General features: G+C 34.2%; 1 protein-coding gene across 13 annotated transcripts in view; it reads right to left on the reverse strand.

Annotated features, from left to right (window-relative positions):
• The window catches only part of BRDT (bromodomain testis associated), a 59,579-nt gene that overhangs the window by 27,567 nt on the left and 13,275 nt on the right, over positions 1–18,737 (reverse strand). For 10 of the 13 annotated variants that reach the window (XR_008715779.1, XM_055585148.1, XM_055585149.1 and 7 more), the window contains 12 exons: positions 17,485–17,628; positions 17,052–17,291; positions 15,980–16,117; positions 14,444–14,558; positions 10,454–10,623; positions 9,280–9,633; positions 6,979–7,107; positions 5,964–6,152; positions 5,191–5,363; positions 4,825–5,114; positions 4,626–4,739; positions 4,062–4,205 (listed from right to left, as the gene is read on the reverse strand). Coding sequence is in view for 12 of the 13 variants with exons in the window: in XM_055585148.1 (XP_055441123.1) it covers positions 4,062–4,205; positions 4,626–4,739; positions 4,825–5,114; positions 5,191–5,363; positions 5,964–6,152; positions 6,979–7,107; positions 9,280–9,633; positions 10,454–10,623; positions 14,444–14,558; positions 15,980–16,117; positions 17,052–17,240 (2,005 nt within the window). In the remaining variant the exon portion in view is untranslated. The remainder of the gene's footprint in view (positions 1–4,061; positions 4,206–4,625; positions 4,740–4,824; positions 5,115–5,190; positions 5,364–5,963; positions 6,153–6,978; positions 7,108–9,279; positions 9,634–10,453; positions 10,624–14,443; positions 14,559–15,979; positions 16,118–17,051; positions 17,292–17,484; positions 17,629–18,737) is intronic. The other 3 variants (XM_055585153.1, XM_055585152.1, XM_055585146.1) reach the window with 1 other exon arrangement.

Genomic DNA, 18,737 nt, shown 5'->3' on the forward strand with positions numbered 1-18,737 from the left:
TCTACAGAAGACCTGGCTTAAATAGTTAAAATGAGAAATGATTCTTTTATTCCTACTTTTAAGTCAGTGTAACTAAGAAAGTTAAAAAAAAAAAGGAACAATTGTTACTTAAGGAATTTCATAAATTTCACTTTCAGAACATTACACTGAAGCCAATAAAAGCAAAAAATCCAAAATATGAAGTGACAAATTCATTTTGTCTTAATCAGGTAAAGAACTGTTGCCATAACCATTCAATTTCTTTGTATATAACTGTTTTAACAATTGAAATGATAATCATTCCTGAAAAATATTATATTCCACACTAGTCAGGTATTTGAGCTAACATCTGGACAGTTCCTAAAGGTATTTCCTACAAAGTTAGAATCAAAAAAGCAGTATTATCTATGAGCTGCTCCATTTGATGGTTTCTCAGTATTATTAAATCTGTTAATACTCCTCCTCATTATATCACTCAAGATAGCCAACCTTTGTTGAATATTAAAAAAAACTCAATTGCTTGTGTGTACATTCTAGTACAGCCTAGTTAACATAGGATATATGCATCTGGAATTCATTTATATTGTCAAGCCTATTTGTATCTTTTGATCTGCCATTTGATGATATTTTGAGTTATGAAAAATAGAAAGGTTTTATATTTATGCCAATGTTTAATCACTGGCATAAATATAAATGGGATAGGATTTATTATTTTTTTTGTCCATGCCTCATGGCTGTGGGATCTTGTTCCCTGATCAGGGATAGAACCCAGGCCCTTGGCAGTGAAAAGTGCAGAGGCCCAACCACTGAACTGCCAGGGAATTCCCCATCATTGTTCTTGACTTATCAGCACATGATACTTTGCATATGCCAATGTAACTGAAGAAGATAATTTAAATGGCAATATCAAATCACACTGAAATTTTCAATTAAGTACTGCTTCCAGCCAATAGATTTCTTGCTTATGTTTTTCAAAGATATGGAATTTCATGACAGCTCTATCTTAGAACTGATTTAATATCTGGTTTGAAATAATAATTAAAGAATTATTAAATCTTTCCTTGTAACTTACTCCTCTTCCATTTAATTAATCCAATTTATTTAGCCCAAGCAGAATTAGTCCATTTTTTCAAACATGCATAAAATAAGACTTAAGATTACATAGAACATAACACAGAGAAGGCAATGGCACCCCACTCCAGTGTTCTTGCCTGGAGAATCCCAGGGATGGGGGAGCCTGGTGGGCTGCCATCTATGGGGTCACATAGAGTCGGACACGACTGAAGTGACTTAGCAGCAGCAGCAGAACATAACAATTTAATGTGGAATAACCAGCTCTACCACTATCTATAACATAGAAATGTTTTTCAGATGTCACCCTTAAAACATTTTAATATACCTAGAAGAGAATAATACAGCAGTAAAGAAAGCAACTCATAATACAAGAAAGCTATAAGGAGAACTTTAAGTCAATACTGTTAAGGAATTTAGAAATTAGAGATCTACTTTAGAGATCTATTAATTTAGAAATCTGTCCTTGATAACAGAAATTGATTGTGACTTGGTTAAGAAAACTATATAAGGTCTCAAGTTGCTATAAAAATCCAGGAAGACAAGTATTAAAAAATAGATTAAGAAAAATTACTGGAGATCAATATTCTTCCATCAGAGAAGAATTTATCCCATCCAAGTACTAACCAGGCCCGACCCTGGTTAGCTTCTGAGATCAGATGAGATCAGGCGCATTCAGGGTGGTATGGCCGTAGACCAGAGAAGAATTTCTCACAGTAGCTTTCAGAAAAGATGCCACTACTAAAATTTTGAAGAAATGAAATTATATGCATATGTCCTATTTTGAATAATCCAAACTCTTATTTAACCTTAGTTCTGATAATTGAGATATTCCTTTTTAAAGTTTCAGCTCTTGACAAATCATAATAAATTTTAAAGTTACAAAGTCTTACTTATATTTTCAGTTAACTTTTACTAACATACCTAATTTTCACAAATTATTATTTTCTCCAGATCTCCATTTCCCCTCACCCTGAAACTTAAGACCTGGGATTTGTCCATCTTTTTCTTGATAACATCATGTGCATAATTTAAGAATGATAGATGCTTTGCTTATTTTTACAATAGGTATAGCTAATGATATAGCCTGAATTAATTATTTTTCACAATTTGCAGTGCTTTTACTTAGTTTTTGTTGTTCTCAGGAAAGTTAAAGAAAATGTTGTTAACTTATACACTAGAAATCAAGAGCCTTACAGTATTTTTAAGGGTACAACTGAAGTTAATAGGAGAAAAGGTCCTATTGCTTCATTTACTATTTCATTAAGCAAAGTTAATTACTGCATAAGTTAAGCACTGCATTTGCAACTTATATATATTGTTTTTCCAATGAAGTACATAGTTGGTTTATAAAACAATGAAAATTTCAAACATAAACAAAAACTCTTATTATCCTATCATTTTAGAAGACAAACTGACCTTAGTGTCATAAATCTATACACTCTTCATACAGTAGACGGAAATGTAAAAATTTGCTTCTCTGATTTTAACAGGTGTTTTTAAAAACACTTCGTTATTTGAAAAAGATGACATCAAACAAGAATGTCAGTCATAAAATAAAAATTCAATAGTGCTTTAAAATTAGAATTCTGAGGCTGAGTTATTCTGTTTGAAAGTTAGGAAAACACATAATACACTATTTTAAGAACACAGTAGATGACATTCTTTCCTTCAAGCAACATATTGTAAGATTCTATTAGAAACTGATAATTCAAATTAAAGTACTTCACTGAAGCACTCTGAAGTACTTTTCTGCTAATACTCAAGGTCTTTATTGATCAGTAGTCAATATAAAATTAGATAATTTAATAAGAGTTTTATCCTATAAATAAAAGACAAAGTGCTCTAACTTCTTAGGCAATAAATGCTTTATTAGATGAAATTACAAATGCTAGTCACAATTTAAAATACTTTAAAGAGTTTTCCAGCATGTTTTGCTTAAAAGTCAACTACAAGGAAATAATATGTATATGGAGTCCTAAATTATTAAAAAATTTTCTAGGATGACAAATTTCAATAAAAGTAAAAATTCTGTTTATTCTAACAAAAATGTTTACCACTATATACTTTATAAATCTAAAACAACATGAGGCCATCAGCACCACAAACTAAAAAGAACCAGAAGTGAAACAATATACTGCAAGGCAGCAGACTCTTAATACCAGACCAAAATAAGAAGGATATTCTTACAAATGGTAAGAATTCCTGATGTGACAACATTTTGTGTGGGATGTTTTAAAAAGAATTGAATCTCATGACAAACAAGAAATGTCTTATTTAAAATAAAGCAAAATTTGAGGCCTAAAAGTGTCCTATATTTGAATGTGCCTTTTGGTGAACAATGATGGAATGTCTCTGCCAAGACCATATCCTGAGGGCAGCAATTACCTGTCAACTACATAAATGTCAATGAAAGAGTACAAACAAAACATGAATGAATGATTAAGCTTGATATAGTTGATGATAAACTCTATGAGGTAATATCATACTTTAGCATAACTGAGAATCTGAATTTAAGGTATATTTTTCTACAAATGGAAGATAACCTACAGTGAAGAAAACACTGAAGTGAAAAAAAATCTGCTTTACATCATTTCTAGGATGACTGGTTTCTTAATTCAAAATGATTATCCAATTCAGAATATATTGTCACAACACTGCACACTTCGCAACATTAGAGTGATTTGATATATCAAAGTAAAAGATGTCCTCAAATAATATTTTATTAAAAGATCATCATTTTATTCTTTGATATTTTTGGTATTAAGATATGAATTATATATTGATATTATCCCACCTTTAGTAAATTATTTTCAACAGTACAAGCTTATTTTCAATATTACAAGCCCACTTTACACAGTATCTCTTTTAAGAAAAAGTTGTAAGACTGTCAACATGCAATTAAATAAGTGTGGCATCCCACTGTAGATTCTGGGTAAGTAACATTTTTTCACACTGTATGTCTCAATATTACAAGAGAAATATTTTCCCACAAGCAGAAGTAAGCTAACCTGATTCGGAATCACTGCTGTCTGAAGAACTTGAATCACTGCTACTACTTTCAGACTCTGATGAACTACTGCTGCTGCTACTGCTGCTACTTTCACTCAGCCGGGAACCACTTCCAATGGCCTTGGATGATTGAGTTTTCTCAGCTACAAAATAAGAAAAGACATTAAAAATGCCAGATATTAAACTGTCACAGGAACATTTTAAAAACTGCTACTGGGACTTTCCTGGTGGTCCAATGGTTAAGAATTCACCTGCCAATGCAGGAGACACAGGTTTGATCCCTGGTTCCAGAAAATTCCACATGCTGCGGGGCAACTAAGTCTATGTACCACAACTGTGTATTGAGCCTGAGCTCTAGAGCCAATGAGCCACAACTACTGAAGCCTGCATGCCTAGAGCCTGTCCTCCACAACAGTAGAAGCCACCGCAACGAGAACCCCATGCACCGCAACTAGAAGAGTAGCTCCAGCTTGCTGCAACTAGAGAAAGCCCATGCACAGCAACCAAGACCCAGCACAGCCAAAAATAAATAAGTAAATTTAAAAAAACAAACAGATACCTACGTTTTGTTTGACGTTTTCTAGAATTTAACTGATTATTGACATCCAGTAACCGCTTTTCCAACTCTAGTTTTTTCTCTGAATGAAGTTCTTCTCTTGACTTCATTGTTTTCTTACCTATGTGATTTAGAAGGAAAAAAAAAGTGAGTACAACCCAAAGAGTGAGTACAACACAAATATTAGACTGCTTTCTAATACATACCATTAGGTTTTAGTGATCTTTTTCTTAGACATCCAGCAACATATTTTTGCAGTTCTCTCAGTGTTGACGATTTCAGTGTTTCAAAGTCTATCTCTATTTCATCAGGGTTGGAATTTCTCAATGAAGGCTCTCTGGATTGTATTATATGAACGACTCGCCCAAGTTTATCTCCAGGGAGTTTGTTTATATCCAAACTCAACTGTCTTTTCTCATCGTAGTTCATAGGTTTTGCATTATCTTCATCTTCAGATTTCATAGTGAAGACCTGTGGTTTCCTCGTCTTTGGCAGACTGTAACAAAAGTTAAATTTAATCAAATGTATTTCAGATAATGTTATCTTAATAAGGCATCATTAAAGATACTTACTTGCGCTTGGATTTTTCCTTTAGTTTCATTTGCTTAAACTTTTTCCTTGAATTTTCATCTCTGTTATCAATCTTTTCTTTTTTCTTTTCCCTTTTAGACTTCTCATTCTTTCTCTTTAGCTTACGAAAAGGTACTTGGGACAAAACCTGTAGCTGTTGATGAACAGCTTGAAGCTAATAAAGGAAAAATGCTTTAAACATTAATGATTCTAAATAAAGAGAGCAGAAAAAAATGAAGGCACTCAAAAGTCAACAGTATCCTTTATGAAATTCATTTACTTCAGACTGATATTTCATTTCATAAATTCATCATTTTGAAGGGTGTGTTTCAAAGAATATTATATATTTAACCCATACACTTAAATAGTCATCTAAAAACAGACCAAGAATCATTATTTTTCCACATAGTCTTAAGTCTTAAATCATTGATTTTTCAGGATTGAACTCATAGCAAGTTAACATTTTATCATAAAAGGTAACAAATGTTAATAAAGATCCCACCCATAAACTATCCAGGTTATGTTATATAAATGTTTCAGTAAGAATCAACTCATTGTGGTTAGTAATATAAATAACAGAATTTTAAGATGTATAGATTTTTGAGTAGAAAAAACTATTAAACATTAAGTATATGCCAATAAGTAAAGTCACAGTTGCTAAGTGATCTAAATATAACTACTTTTAATCTACAAATAGGATTTTATAATAGATCATCAGCAAGCAGCAGCAGCTCATAGAAAGAATATAAAAACTTCTATCAGTAAAATGAACTACCTGCTCCTGAAGCTTTGCAAGACGCTGAACTCGTTCATCTTCAGAATTACCAGAAGAGTTATCTTCAGAAGAAGCTCCATTACTGCTTTCTCTACCAAGGGTTTTTGTGGTATCTGTTTTGATGTAACAAACAGGCATACTCTCAACAGGTTCATCTGGGATCTTTGCAAAATGCATTTCGAAAACATCCTATAATGGAAAATGACACTGTTAAGGGCCTCTGCATTTCTGATTTAATGCAGCAATAACATCTTTTAAGAAACTGCACATTTCAGTGTCACTTTTTTCGGCTGCACTGTGTAACTTGCTGTATCCCAGTTCCCCAATCAGGACTGAACTCTAGCCCCTGGCAGTGAAAGCGTGGTGGAGTCCTAAACACTGAACTGCCAGGGAATTCCCTCAGTGTCATATGTTGACGAGAACTCTATTGTCTTTGTGGTAATCATTTCACAGTATATGCATATATTGAATCATAATCTTATATACCTTAAACTAATGCAATGTCAATTATATCCTTATAAAACTGGAGGAAAAAAAAGATTTACCAGAAATATAGTTAAGACCTCATGCTTCCCTGACTACCAACTTTTGTGTTTTTCCAGGTAAGATAGATCTTTCAGATTAACTGGGGGACTTCTTTTCAGATCTCCTGCCCTGTGACTGCATCATTCTACTAATCCCCAATGACTCAGCCTCAAAAGTCCTTGAGCCTTCCGTTCAGGCTCATTGAATGGGACACTGACTCCAGTCAACTCTGTCTCAGATAACTACTGTGCTTTCTTCACTAATATTTCCCCAATGTCTTCTATATGTAGGGCAGCTTCATTAAAACATTTACTACTAATGGATACTATACCTCATAAAGCAAACAACCCACCCCCACAATCTTAAAAGTACAAATTATGCTTTACTACTTGGTGGGGGTAGGGGGTGTTGTTTTTTATCTCTCGAGTTATGAAACATTTTAAGCTATGTTCAGAGGAAACTCACTTTCAGAACACAAGTAAAAACTCACCTGAAGCATCCTTGCCATTGTAACCACTTCATGGTCTGGAGGGTTGTACTTATAGCAGTTCATGAACATTAATCTAACATCTGCAGCAAATTCATATGCATCTTTATATTCCTGGTTATCCATTTTTGCCTAAATTAAAAAATTACAGAATTTTGAGCACCTATATTAAGTGTTTATATTATAAAATAATTCCAACATACAATAGAATAATAGGTAATACCAAAACCAGATACCCACCATCCAGATTTGACAAAATTAAAACTCTGCTACATGTCTTGTACTTTTAGACTTTGAAAAAGATCCAATGAATTTTGACAAGTAGACATGAAGGAGGACATTCCAAGTAAAGAAAAGAACAGAAACAAAAGTCACAAAAGCAGGGGAAAAATGGAGTGTTTCCAGATAATCTAGGATAGACTAGTTTGATTATAGCAAAACAATGAGTAAATAAACTCCTTAAATCAGCCTTGAACATCTAAATGAAGGGTTTATAATATTAAAATTCTCCTGGGAATGGAAAGACATTAAAAACTGAACAGAAGAGAAATATCAGGATGGGTTACATTTTTAGGTAACTGCATATAAAGTGGATAGAACAGTGAGGAAGGATGTAGAGTAGCCAGTTAGGCATTACTATAAAATGAAAAATGATCAGACAAGAAAATCCTATAAACTGCTGGGCAAAACAAGTGTATATTAACATAAAATCTATGAACAAATACAAAGGCCAATAAACAAATACAGCATGCCAGACTTTATTTGTAATTAAAAAAACACAAAACTAAAACAAGAAGCATAATTTTCTACCACTCAGATCACTGGCAATTTGGAATGATTTCAAAGAACTAAATTAAAGTCACTATCTTCTTATCCCTGGAATTCTTTAATAGCCTCATCGCCCAGTCTTCACATTGTTACTAGAGAAGTCATTATAGGAAACAAATATGAGGACATAATCCTCATGTTTAATGCCAGCTCTAGCCTCTACGATGAGGGCTTTTCATGGTCAAGTCCTAGTTTCCTTCCAGACTCATTTTCTCCTAATCACTTTTTAATATTACATTCATGTTGGCTTAAATATTGTATTCTGGAATTTTTTTTTTTTATTACCTCAGGGTGTTCCAAGTTGCTTCCCCTGCCTGAAATATCCTGTAACTTACTAAGTCCTCCCTTTAAGACTCAGCTCAGGTTTACCTATTACAGGTACTGTTTCATGACCTTTCAGTCTGAATTAGTTTAAGTATTAGGGGAAAGTAGAAAAGCGTATTTTGAACTGATTATGGTTAGTTGTTTTTTCAGAACTTAAAAAATGAGCTTCATCTTGAAAGTGCTAATTTCCAATCAAGAAGAGTAAAATTAAACACACAGTTGGAGAGAGTAAAGAGATTATCTACAAAGGGATGACAAGCAGACTGATAGCAGACTTCCTAGCAACAACAATACACGCCAAAAGATACTGTCCTAGTGCTGGGGGAAAATAACTAGTTCTAGAATGCCATAGTTAGTTAAGGAACCATTCAAGAATAGACAAAGCACAGATACTTTCAGAGAAAAAACTATTAAGTTTACTACCTATAAATGCTCATGGATGAACCACTAAAGCTTGCACTTCAGCAAAAAGAAAAACCAAGAGAGGAAAGAGTAATAAGCAAGAAATAAGGGTGAGCACAAAAGTTAGTAACATGTTCACAAAAAATGTTGATGATGAAATAAAGCAAAACTGTGTTTATTTAATAAAAGAAGAACCAAACTTCCAGATAATAATAAAGAACAGGGAGTACAATGAGTAGTTATTTAGGAAGAGCACTGAGATAATGCATCATTTTGAAAATGGTATAGTTCTATTCTTTTAGTAGTTTCCCTAAAATAAATATACATAACTAAATTTTTCCAGTAATTTAAAGTTTCCAAATCAGCAATAAAGAAAACTTACCTGGCAGAGGATTGGAAACCACATAAATGCCTTGCCAAAAAATTTTTTTGTATTAAAATTATGCAAATTAAAAATATTTTAAATATATAACAATAAAATATCTACAAAGTGAAAGTTTAGGGTACAGAGTTATATTGCATTCTATAACTCACACACTGTGGTAAAATAACCAAGAATGTGCTTGAATTGAAGAAAATAAGAGGATACACTTTAAAATGTTCCCATCATTTTAAAAATGTTCCCATCATTTACTTCAGGTGGTATGACTGGTGATTTTTTATCTTTTTTTGAATTTTAAATTTCTTTATGATGACAAGATTACTTTTATAGTCAAGAAAAGAAGTTCCTCTTATTAAGACAACATTTACCTTGATGGTGCCAAGATCCATTGGGGTTTTCACAATATCATAGTAGTTATGGAGTCCCAAAGCATTAACATCAACAGGATTATAAAAGGGCCATGCGTATGACAAATGTTTCTTTCCAAGCATTTCTTTAAGAATCTCACTACAGTGCCTTAATTGTTCGGTTACTTTAGCATTCTTTACAACTTTATATTGTTGCTGAGAATCCGGCAAAACATTCTTTAGCGTATTTTCTTTTATAAGTGGCAGTTTCCCTGATTTTTTTTCTGTAAGTGTTGGGGAAGATTCACCACTTGCTTTAACTACTGAAGTTGTAGGAGTTGTTGTATCTGCTTTCCTCTTCACACCCTTTGTAACCTAAAGTGAAACAATTTGAAAACAAGATTATATTTAAGGTGACATTCAGAGCAACAGTTTTCAAACTATGATCATTACCCTTATCAGTTAAAAAATTGAAATGATATTTAGCACCAGGTCATCCATGTTTTTAGGAAAAGTTAATTTTCTTTCATAGGTAAAATAAATAGTTCAAATATTTCCTTCCTACATCCCAAAGAATTGTCTGGTCAACTTTGAGACCAACGAAAGGTGGGGAAAAGTCATGGTTATATTAAAAAAAAAAAGTTTCTGAATACCTGAAATCAGCTAGGGTACACAATTTAAAAAAGAAAATTGTTAACCCACCAAGTTATGAACCAATAAAAGTTACACCCCCACACACCAAAAAGTAGCTAGACAACTGATACTAATACTACAGAGATAATAAATCGATTCAGATTCTACCTAATAATCTGGTTTGCACCCCAGGTCTCTGTTCACAAAATGTGTACAGATAAAAAGACTTTTGACTGCTGTATCTCTCTCTCTCTTTAGTCGCTAAGTCATGTCTGACTCTTGTGACCCCATGGACTGTAGCCTGCCAAACTCCTCTGTCCATGAGATTCTCCAGGCAAGAATACTAGAGTGGGTTGCCATTTCCTTCTCCAGGGGATCTTCCCGACCCAGGGATTGAACCCAGGTCTCCCTGCACTGCAGGCAGATTCTTTACCAAATGAGCTATGAGGGAAGTCCGACTGCTGTATGCTTAAGACCAATTTTCCTATAAACTTCAAAAAAAGGTATAGATATCACAAAAAAAAACTTACACTGAAACATTTTAAAGTGAAAGTAAACTTACCTGGGTGACTGTTTGTGAGACAGTGTTGAGTGGAGCACCTTGTGCCAGGTTTGAAGGAGAAACAGATGTTTCAGGAAATACAGAAGGAATTACTTGCTGTGTAAGCAGTTTTCCCAGTGCTTTGGGGGACTGTTTTCCTTTAATAGAAACTGTCATATTCTGTTGAGTACCTAGTAAAATGTGAACAAGAGTCAGTATTGAGTAAGACATAAAGCAATTTTTCTCTTAGCATCCTACTTTAATACATTTAGTTCAACTTTTGTGATTTTAGCTTCATGTAGCTGTAAACCTGAGCAAAAATTTCAGATACACTGGAGACAACTACATGGTACTGTGTGAGGTCTTCAGAATGCTCTGCATGTTAGTCCATCACTGGCTGACACAGAACAGATGTCAACATGATTCTCTCATCAGAGGAATATCTGTACATGTTTTTTTGTCCTGTATGTTCCCAGAGAGTGCTAAGACTGGAGACATTTAGATCACACCACCCTGAAATCTATTACAATCAGTACCCAGGATCCATAGGTTCTGCACATGTGGATTCAGCCTCCTTGGATACAATGCTCAGATGCAACCCATGGATATGAAGGACCATGTACTACACCATTTTATATAAAGAACTCAAGCATCCAAAGATTTTGGTATCCATGGACGGGTCCTGGAACCTGTCCCTCATGATTTCAAGGCATGACTATATTTCAAGGACTATATTTCATCCTTCCATCAGGGTTAACTCTATTCTAATTGCTCAGGTCAGAAACGGAGTCATCTGTGGTTCCACTCTCTCTCAAACCCCATTTCCAATCCATCAGCAAACTATTTTGCTCCATCTTATCCAGAATTCAACTATTACAGGTGGTAATAACCCTGCATTACTGCACTAGCATCCTAGGAGGCCTTCTTTCCTTCTGCTTTTTACATCCTGTATTCTGTTCTCAAAAATAACAATCAAATTCAAATAAGATTGAGACACTTCTGCTATGCCCAGTGGTTTCTAACTTTTCCTCCAAGTAAAAGCTAAAGTCCTCACAACGGCTTCTCAGGACCCCATAAGACCTCACTACCCTTTTCCCCATACGTCTGCTCTCCTTCCAACCTCTTTTTCCTATCATCCTACCCCCTTCACTTATTTCACTCCAGACTACTGGCCTGCTGTCCTCAAGTTTGGTAAGCATAAGCACACTATTTGTTCCACCGGTCAGGAGACAGCCTTATGGTTCACTTCAAACGATTCCCTTCAGGCTTTACTCAAATTCTCAAATATCACCTCCCCTTCTCCAGCCAACCTGTATAAAACAACCCCCTTTCTCTATTCCACCAGTTGCTAGTTAACTTTTTTCCATGCTATTATCATATTTGACATACAACATATAAGAATCCCTAACTCTCCAAATCCTATACATCTAGGAGTTAATAGAACACAGGTGGAATTTAGGAAAAGTATACCTAATACCAAGCCCTGAAAAATATCTCAATATTTAGAGATTGATAAGGCCAAAAGGACTACAGAATGGAAAGTAAACCCACAGAACTAATATGTACCAAGAAACAAAGGCATTTCAGGAGACAGTGGCCTTTTAAAGCAAATACTGACAAATGAGAATAGAAAAATATTACTTAAATTTAGCAACATAAAGACTACTGATAAGAACCTTTTTAGTGATATAGTATCACTAGAACCTATACTGAAGTGAGTTCATGAGTATGTAAGAAGAAAGCAAAAAAACAGGAAGGATACAGGGAAAAGGCGAGTTTTAAAGATGAAATACTAGAGCATATTTATAGCATAATAAAACTAACCTGATAGAGAATGAAAGATTAATGATGCATGAAACGGGATAACCAAAGCAATAAAATCCTTAAGAAAGTAAGGAGGAAAGCAAGATTCAGATCATAAATGAAGGCAATGGCCCAAAGTAACAAAAGAGAAAAAGATCCTGTTATAGGCGTTTGCCCTAGTTGACCCCTCTGTCTGGAATGTTCTTTGAACCTATCATGTATGTATCTCTTACACTACTAAAATCTAAACTCTAATACAGAATAGTGTTTTGGTACATAAGAAGTACCTAAATATCTGTTCAATCAATAAATCAACACCAATTCAATTATGGCAAAGTTTTTTCTTTGCCATAAAGTATCAACATGTAATCACATTATTTAGACTAGCTACCATCGTATGGCAGTTTACCTACCAATGTGCATAAAAAAATAACATGACTTAAGCAATAGAATTGGAGAAGGAAATGGCAACCCACTCCAGTGTTCTTGCCTGGAGAATCCCAGGGATGGGGGAGCCTGGTGGGCTGCCGTCTGTGGGGTCACACAGAGTCGGACATGACTGAAGTGACTTAGCAGCAAGCAATAGAAAGCTTCTACTAAAAGTCACTTGGAAATCTACACCTTCCCAAACTTGAGTTCTATCACCTCTAAAGCCTTCTTCAGCTTTTCCAGTGCAAGTCAATTTCTCACTTGAACCACAGCACACGCTATGTGTAATTTCACCTGACAGTTTTTCTAATGCACTGCCTTATTATTTTAATAAGTTTTATAATGCTTAGGCTTATTCTGTAAGACTTAAGATCAATCTTCAAAAATAAGAACAAAATAAAAAGTTATTAATCAGTAAGTATCTACCTCACAGGATGGATGAAAGTAAGCTATAAGTCATGATCCACCCTAAAGATCTATTAACAACTAGGAAAAAAGTATATCATACTATCAATAAAACAACCTCAACCGTCCCCTGAAGTGGAACAAGTTTCCTATGTCCCAGTCACTTAACATATACCTTACAAATATTTATAAAAATGAAAGCTAAATAATTTCCAGATATCATAGAACATGGAATGATTACAGAACTTAACCAAGGTTTATAGCTTCAGTTACCCAAAGATAAACCAACATTTGAACTGTGACAGTCTTGGTTTACCTCTTCAATAACCCTTCTGAACACTTAAGATTAATTTTCTAATTTCTTATTTAAATATGATATTAGCTGTAAAACATTTCCCATTAAAGTTAAAAAAAATTTTTTATGTGAATCACTTTTAAATCTTTATTGAATTTGTTACAATATTGCTTCTCTTTTATGTTACTTTGGCCACAAGACATATGGGATCCTAGCTCCCCAATTAGGGATCAAACCTGCACCTGCTGCGCTGGAAAGCAAAGTCTTAACCACTGGACCACCAGGGAAATTCCCCTCCCTCCTAGAGTTTTGAGTTAAGAATTAGAAAATGAGAATCTTCAAACCCAACAGCAACTTTTCATTCTTAGCTAGGGGATCTTTTGTACAGAAATTATTGGCAATTTTGGCCCTCTTAATTAATACAACACAGATACATGATCCACTAAAATAGCAATTGCAACTATGATTTATTTGGTGCCCACTATGTGAATGGCATAGGGCTTCCCAGGTGGCTCAGCAGTAAAGAATCTACCTGCCAATGCAGCAGATGTGGGTTCAATCTTTGGGTCAGGAAGATCCCCTGGAGAAGGAAAAGGCAACCCACTCTACTGTTCTTGCCTGGGAAATCCCATGGACAAAGAAGCCTAGCAACTAAACAACAACAACGTGAATGGCACTATTCTATAGGAAACCTGCTGCAAGGCCATAATCTATGTAATCCTAATCTCGTATGACAGTCATTCTGACAGCCATCTTTGTGCTCAAGGTTCAGACTGTTTAAAGGGACATTTTATACCAATATAATAGGATGTAGAAGGACTTCTAGATGTCTATCTCCTTTCAGGGATTTATTTACTTTTGGCAACACTGCATGGCTTGCAAGATCTTAGTTCCCCGACCAGGGATCAAACACATTTCTCTGGCAGTGAGAGCACCAAATTCTAACCACTGGACCACCAGGGAATTCCCAGGGATTTATTATTTAGTTCCAGTCATCATCCTTATACACCCATACACAAGCATTCAAATATGTATAACAGAGAAAGAAAGAATGAGAACATAAATTTTTTCTTGCTTACCTTTCTTTATTCTTTCCTTACCACCCACAACTTGTTCTTCTTGTGGCATCTGAGATAATTTCTGCCTGAACAGCTTTTCTAGAGCTTGAGCCATAAGAACAATGTCATCTCCAGGCTAGAAAATACATAAAATGCAACGAGTTTACACAGTATGGCCACTGTATCAAATTTCTATAATTCAGGCTCCCTTAGTGAAGGCAGTGCCACAGTACTCTTAGACAGTATTTACTAAACAGTATTTATTGCTTCTAAATTAAGTTTAGAAAACAGTATAGCGGCTCACACTTAAAATTCTATCATCCTACCCCTTTAACTTCTAAAAAGGACTGGGGATGCCTTTCTGAGCACTAAAGGGTTATAATCCAACCAATCTTACTTACACACAAAAGTATTAGAAATCAGAATTTCCACCTTACAAATAGGTTACAAACAAAACATATTCATGGTTGTGGAAAGTACCTCATGGTTTGACTTGATGTAATTCAATTTTCAATTAACTAAGTAATAAAGTGACGCTGTAGAGCTAAGTTTTTAAGTCTTAACTATCTGCTCAGAAGTCTTCAACTTGCTTTACTTGACTACTGAGAAAAAAGTAAATTACAAAGCAAAAGCCTAAAGTGGAGACACATTTCTAAGTTAGCTATTAACAGTTCAGGAAAATTACTGAACTTTCTTTTAAAAAATTAAGGACTCTTTAGAACTGTTAAATTAAAATGAATTTACCAATGGTATTGTCAGAACACTATTAGTTATGATTTATTAAAAAATTCATTATTGACTATAGTCTTAAATCTATTACACATAAGGTGGCACTGATGATTACCTTGGAAACCAAACCAACATTTCTATTACATTTCAGTGTCACTAGTGATTCCGAACAAATGAGATATAAATTAAAAAATTTCTAGATATGATAGGACCACTTGAAAAAGATGCTGTACTTAGGGAAACAGGAATCCCATATGGAGGAAAACTGAATACACAAATCCAATTTTATGGACGAAAATACAAGTGAAGATTAAGCTCACAATGTCCACATATATTATCATACAGGCTAACACATTAACATAAATACAAATACTACTGCTGGGATAAAACAGAACATGTCTGAAGTTTAAGTTAAGTTGTATGAAGTACATCATTCATTTGGCTTCTTAGGTTATAGCTAGCAATCCATACCATAAAAATTTAACTAAGTTTAGTGTATAATAAGATTTATCATTCATCTTATAATTAAAATGGCAGAAATGTAGATGAGAACATTTTGAAATAACACTTTACTCACAGAAACCAGGATCACTGGTATTTTATTTTTTAAAAACGTAATAAGCCATTATAGCTATTCAAACAAAAATATAGCAAAATGAACAAATACTGCTATGTGAAAATTAGGAAATCAAGTAAAAAACAGTATTTTTACAAATATATCATGTACCCCAAATCAAGACTTGAAATTTGAAGTCAACACACTTATTTATATATATCTCCTCTATGTAAGAGCAAAGAATTAGCATGTATGGCATAAGGCTTACAGACCTTGTTGTATAAATAACAATTTGAGAACATTGTATTGAAATCTTCTATACATTCCGAAGCTTTCACATAATATTTATGTTCCAAGCGCTTCTTGATTGTATTTAAATCCATTGGGTTTTTTATAATGGTATAATAATCCTATGGTGTAAGAAGAAATTCTAAACATTAGTTGTAAGAATGAATTCACAACAATTGGTACATAAAGAATTTTAAGAAACTATACACCTGTAACTAGAGACAGAAATTGATTACCTTTAAAAGCCATAATATGGAAATAAAACCTTTTGTGATGAGAAACAAAGTTGATTACCATGACATTTTTCTTCAGAGAGAAGAAAAACAAAAGCCAATAACAAAATAGAAGGCATAACAAAATAATAAAAGAGTAGAACCATCCTGGAAAATAACAAGTGGAGGGCATGAAGAAAAAGAAACTAGGATTTATGAGTACAATCTCAGCTCCACAGTTTACTAGTTATATTACAAATTCTTAAGCATTCCACTATCAGGTGGCTAAACGGTGGTGCTAGTGGTAAAGAATCTGCCTGCCAATGCAGGAGATGTGGGTTTGAACCCTGGGTTGGAAAAGATCCCCTGGAGGAGGGCATGGTAACTCACTCCAGTATTCTTGCCTGGAAAATCCCATAGACAGGGGAACCTGGCAGGCTACGGTCCATGGGGTCTCAAAGAGTTGGACACAAGTAAAGTGACTTAGCATGCACAAAAATTTCTAAGACCTAAAGTTGAATTCTGTGCATGAAGCACCTGAGTCTGCCAGTATTGTCAAGAGGGACTTCTTGGAGAAAGGGACATTTAAGACAACCTTACATCAAAAATCAGGAACATATGCTATAGACAAGAAAGCATATACTTATAATTTACCGGAAATTGCTAAAATGAGAATTTCAATCCTCAGAAAAATGAGTTTTTTGGCTAAGGAAAAAATATTCATTGGGATATTCTTTAGTGGTGCTGAATAACTTATTAAATATATTTCATAATATTAGTCTGTCAGTGGACATTTACGGGGCTTTATTTGTTTTAAACAAATATAATTATAAGACACACTCACAGGCAACTTTAGTTTGACAGCATCCACAGGCTGCTGAAAAGGCCAGGAGAAACGATGCTTCCACAAAGCCTTCAGGACAACCTTCTGTAGATACTGCAGCTGATTCGTCAATCGCCCATTTTTCTTAGTATTTATATACTCTGGTGGTGGAGGGTTAACAATAGCTGTTTGTCGACTTGGCAGAGACATTCTCAACTGCTTCAAATCCTTATATTCTAGTATTGTCTACAGGTACATATCCTATTTAAAAAAAAAAAAAGAAACCAAAACAACAACAACAACAAAAACTGAGTTATTTTCAAAGCACCTTTAAAATGGTTTCTATAGGAACAGAAAAGTTTCCTTCAAAAGTAGATTTCATATTTTAAAGCATATCATGATTAGGACAGCAAAAGAAAAAGCAAATTATTCAATTTGAAAAACAAACACGAACCTTTTTCTATGTAAGTACTAAAAGTGGTTTCATTATGTATGCCTTCGTTTTGGGTGATTTAAGTTACTCCAATGTTTTACAGTAATTTCTTTTTGCCTTTCTTAAACACAAATTGAGGTCTTAGCAGGAAAAGTCTATAAATTCCTGGTTTAAAAAAAAAAGAAGTAATAGGGAATGTTAAAGGTAATGTGAGTATACAGTTTATTCTACAACTATTAACTAGTGAAGGGAGAAAGGCAAAGGAATTTTTCTGGCTAATTTAAATGAAGTGATTTATTTTAAAAGTGAATTATTAGGAAGAAAAATGACTAATGTTAAAATGCTACTGTTCAGCGCATATTACAACTAACATAGAATAGTTTAAAGCTTCATGAATATTTCAGAGAGATGGTATCTAACATCCCTAGACAACATTACTACTTTAAGGATAAAAGAGCAAAGGTACTACCAAGTGTATCAGCAAAATGAAAAGTATGATTATTAAATAAATTGTCCATTTTTAGAGATCAGTGTTAACATTTAGCCAGTATATGAACACACACATACACACATATTGCATTAAAGCAGTGTTAGTTTTCAACTCTTGCTGTAGAATTGTGGCAAAATACATACAGCATAAAATTTACTATCTTAACTCCTTTTAAGTGTACTGTTCAAAAGCATTAAGTATTTTCATATTTTTGAGCAACTTATCTCCAGAACTTGTTTATCTCACAAAACTGAAACTCCATACTATACTCATTAAACAATTCCTAAATCTCCCCTCTCTCCAGCCCCTGGCAACCACTGTTTTAATTTTCTGTTTCTATTAATGTGACTACTCCAGTAATCTCATATAAGTACAATCACACAGTATTTGTCTTTTTGTGACTTGCTTATGGTGGCTCAGCTGGTAAAGAATTCCGCTGTAATGCAGGAGACCTGGGTTCGATCCCTGGGTTGGGAAGATTCCCTGGAGAAGGGAAAGGGTACCCACTCCAGCATTCTGGCCTGGAGAATTTCATGGACTGTATAATCCATGGGGTTGCAAAAAGTCAGACATGAGTGAGTGACTTTCACTTCACTATCTATCTTGGCATAAGGTCTGAGGTTCATCCATATTGTAGCATGTGTAAGAACTTCCTTCATCTTAATAATAATATTGCATTGTATGTATACACATTTTGTTTCTCCATTCATTCACTGACAGACACTTGAGTAGTTTCCACCTTCTGGTTATTGTGAATAGTGCTGCTATAAGAAAAATATATGGG

This window comes from Bubalus kerabau, chromosome 6 (assembly GCF_029407905.1).
Source record: "Bubalus kerabau isolate K-KA32 ecotype Philippines breed swamp buffalo chromosome 6, PCC_UOA_SB_1v2, whole genome shotgun sequence".
NCBI classification, from domain to species: Eukaryota; Metazoa; Chordata; class Mammalia; order Artiodactyla; family Bovidae; genus Bubalus; species Bubalus kerabau.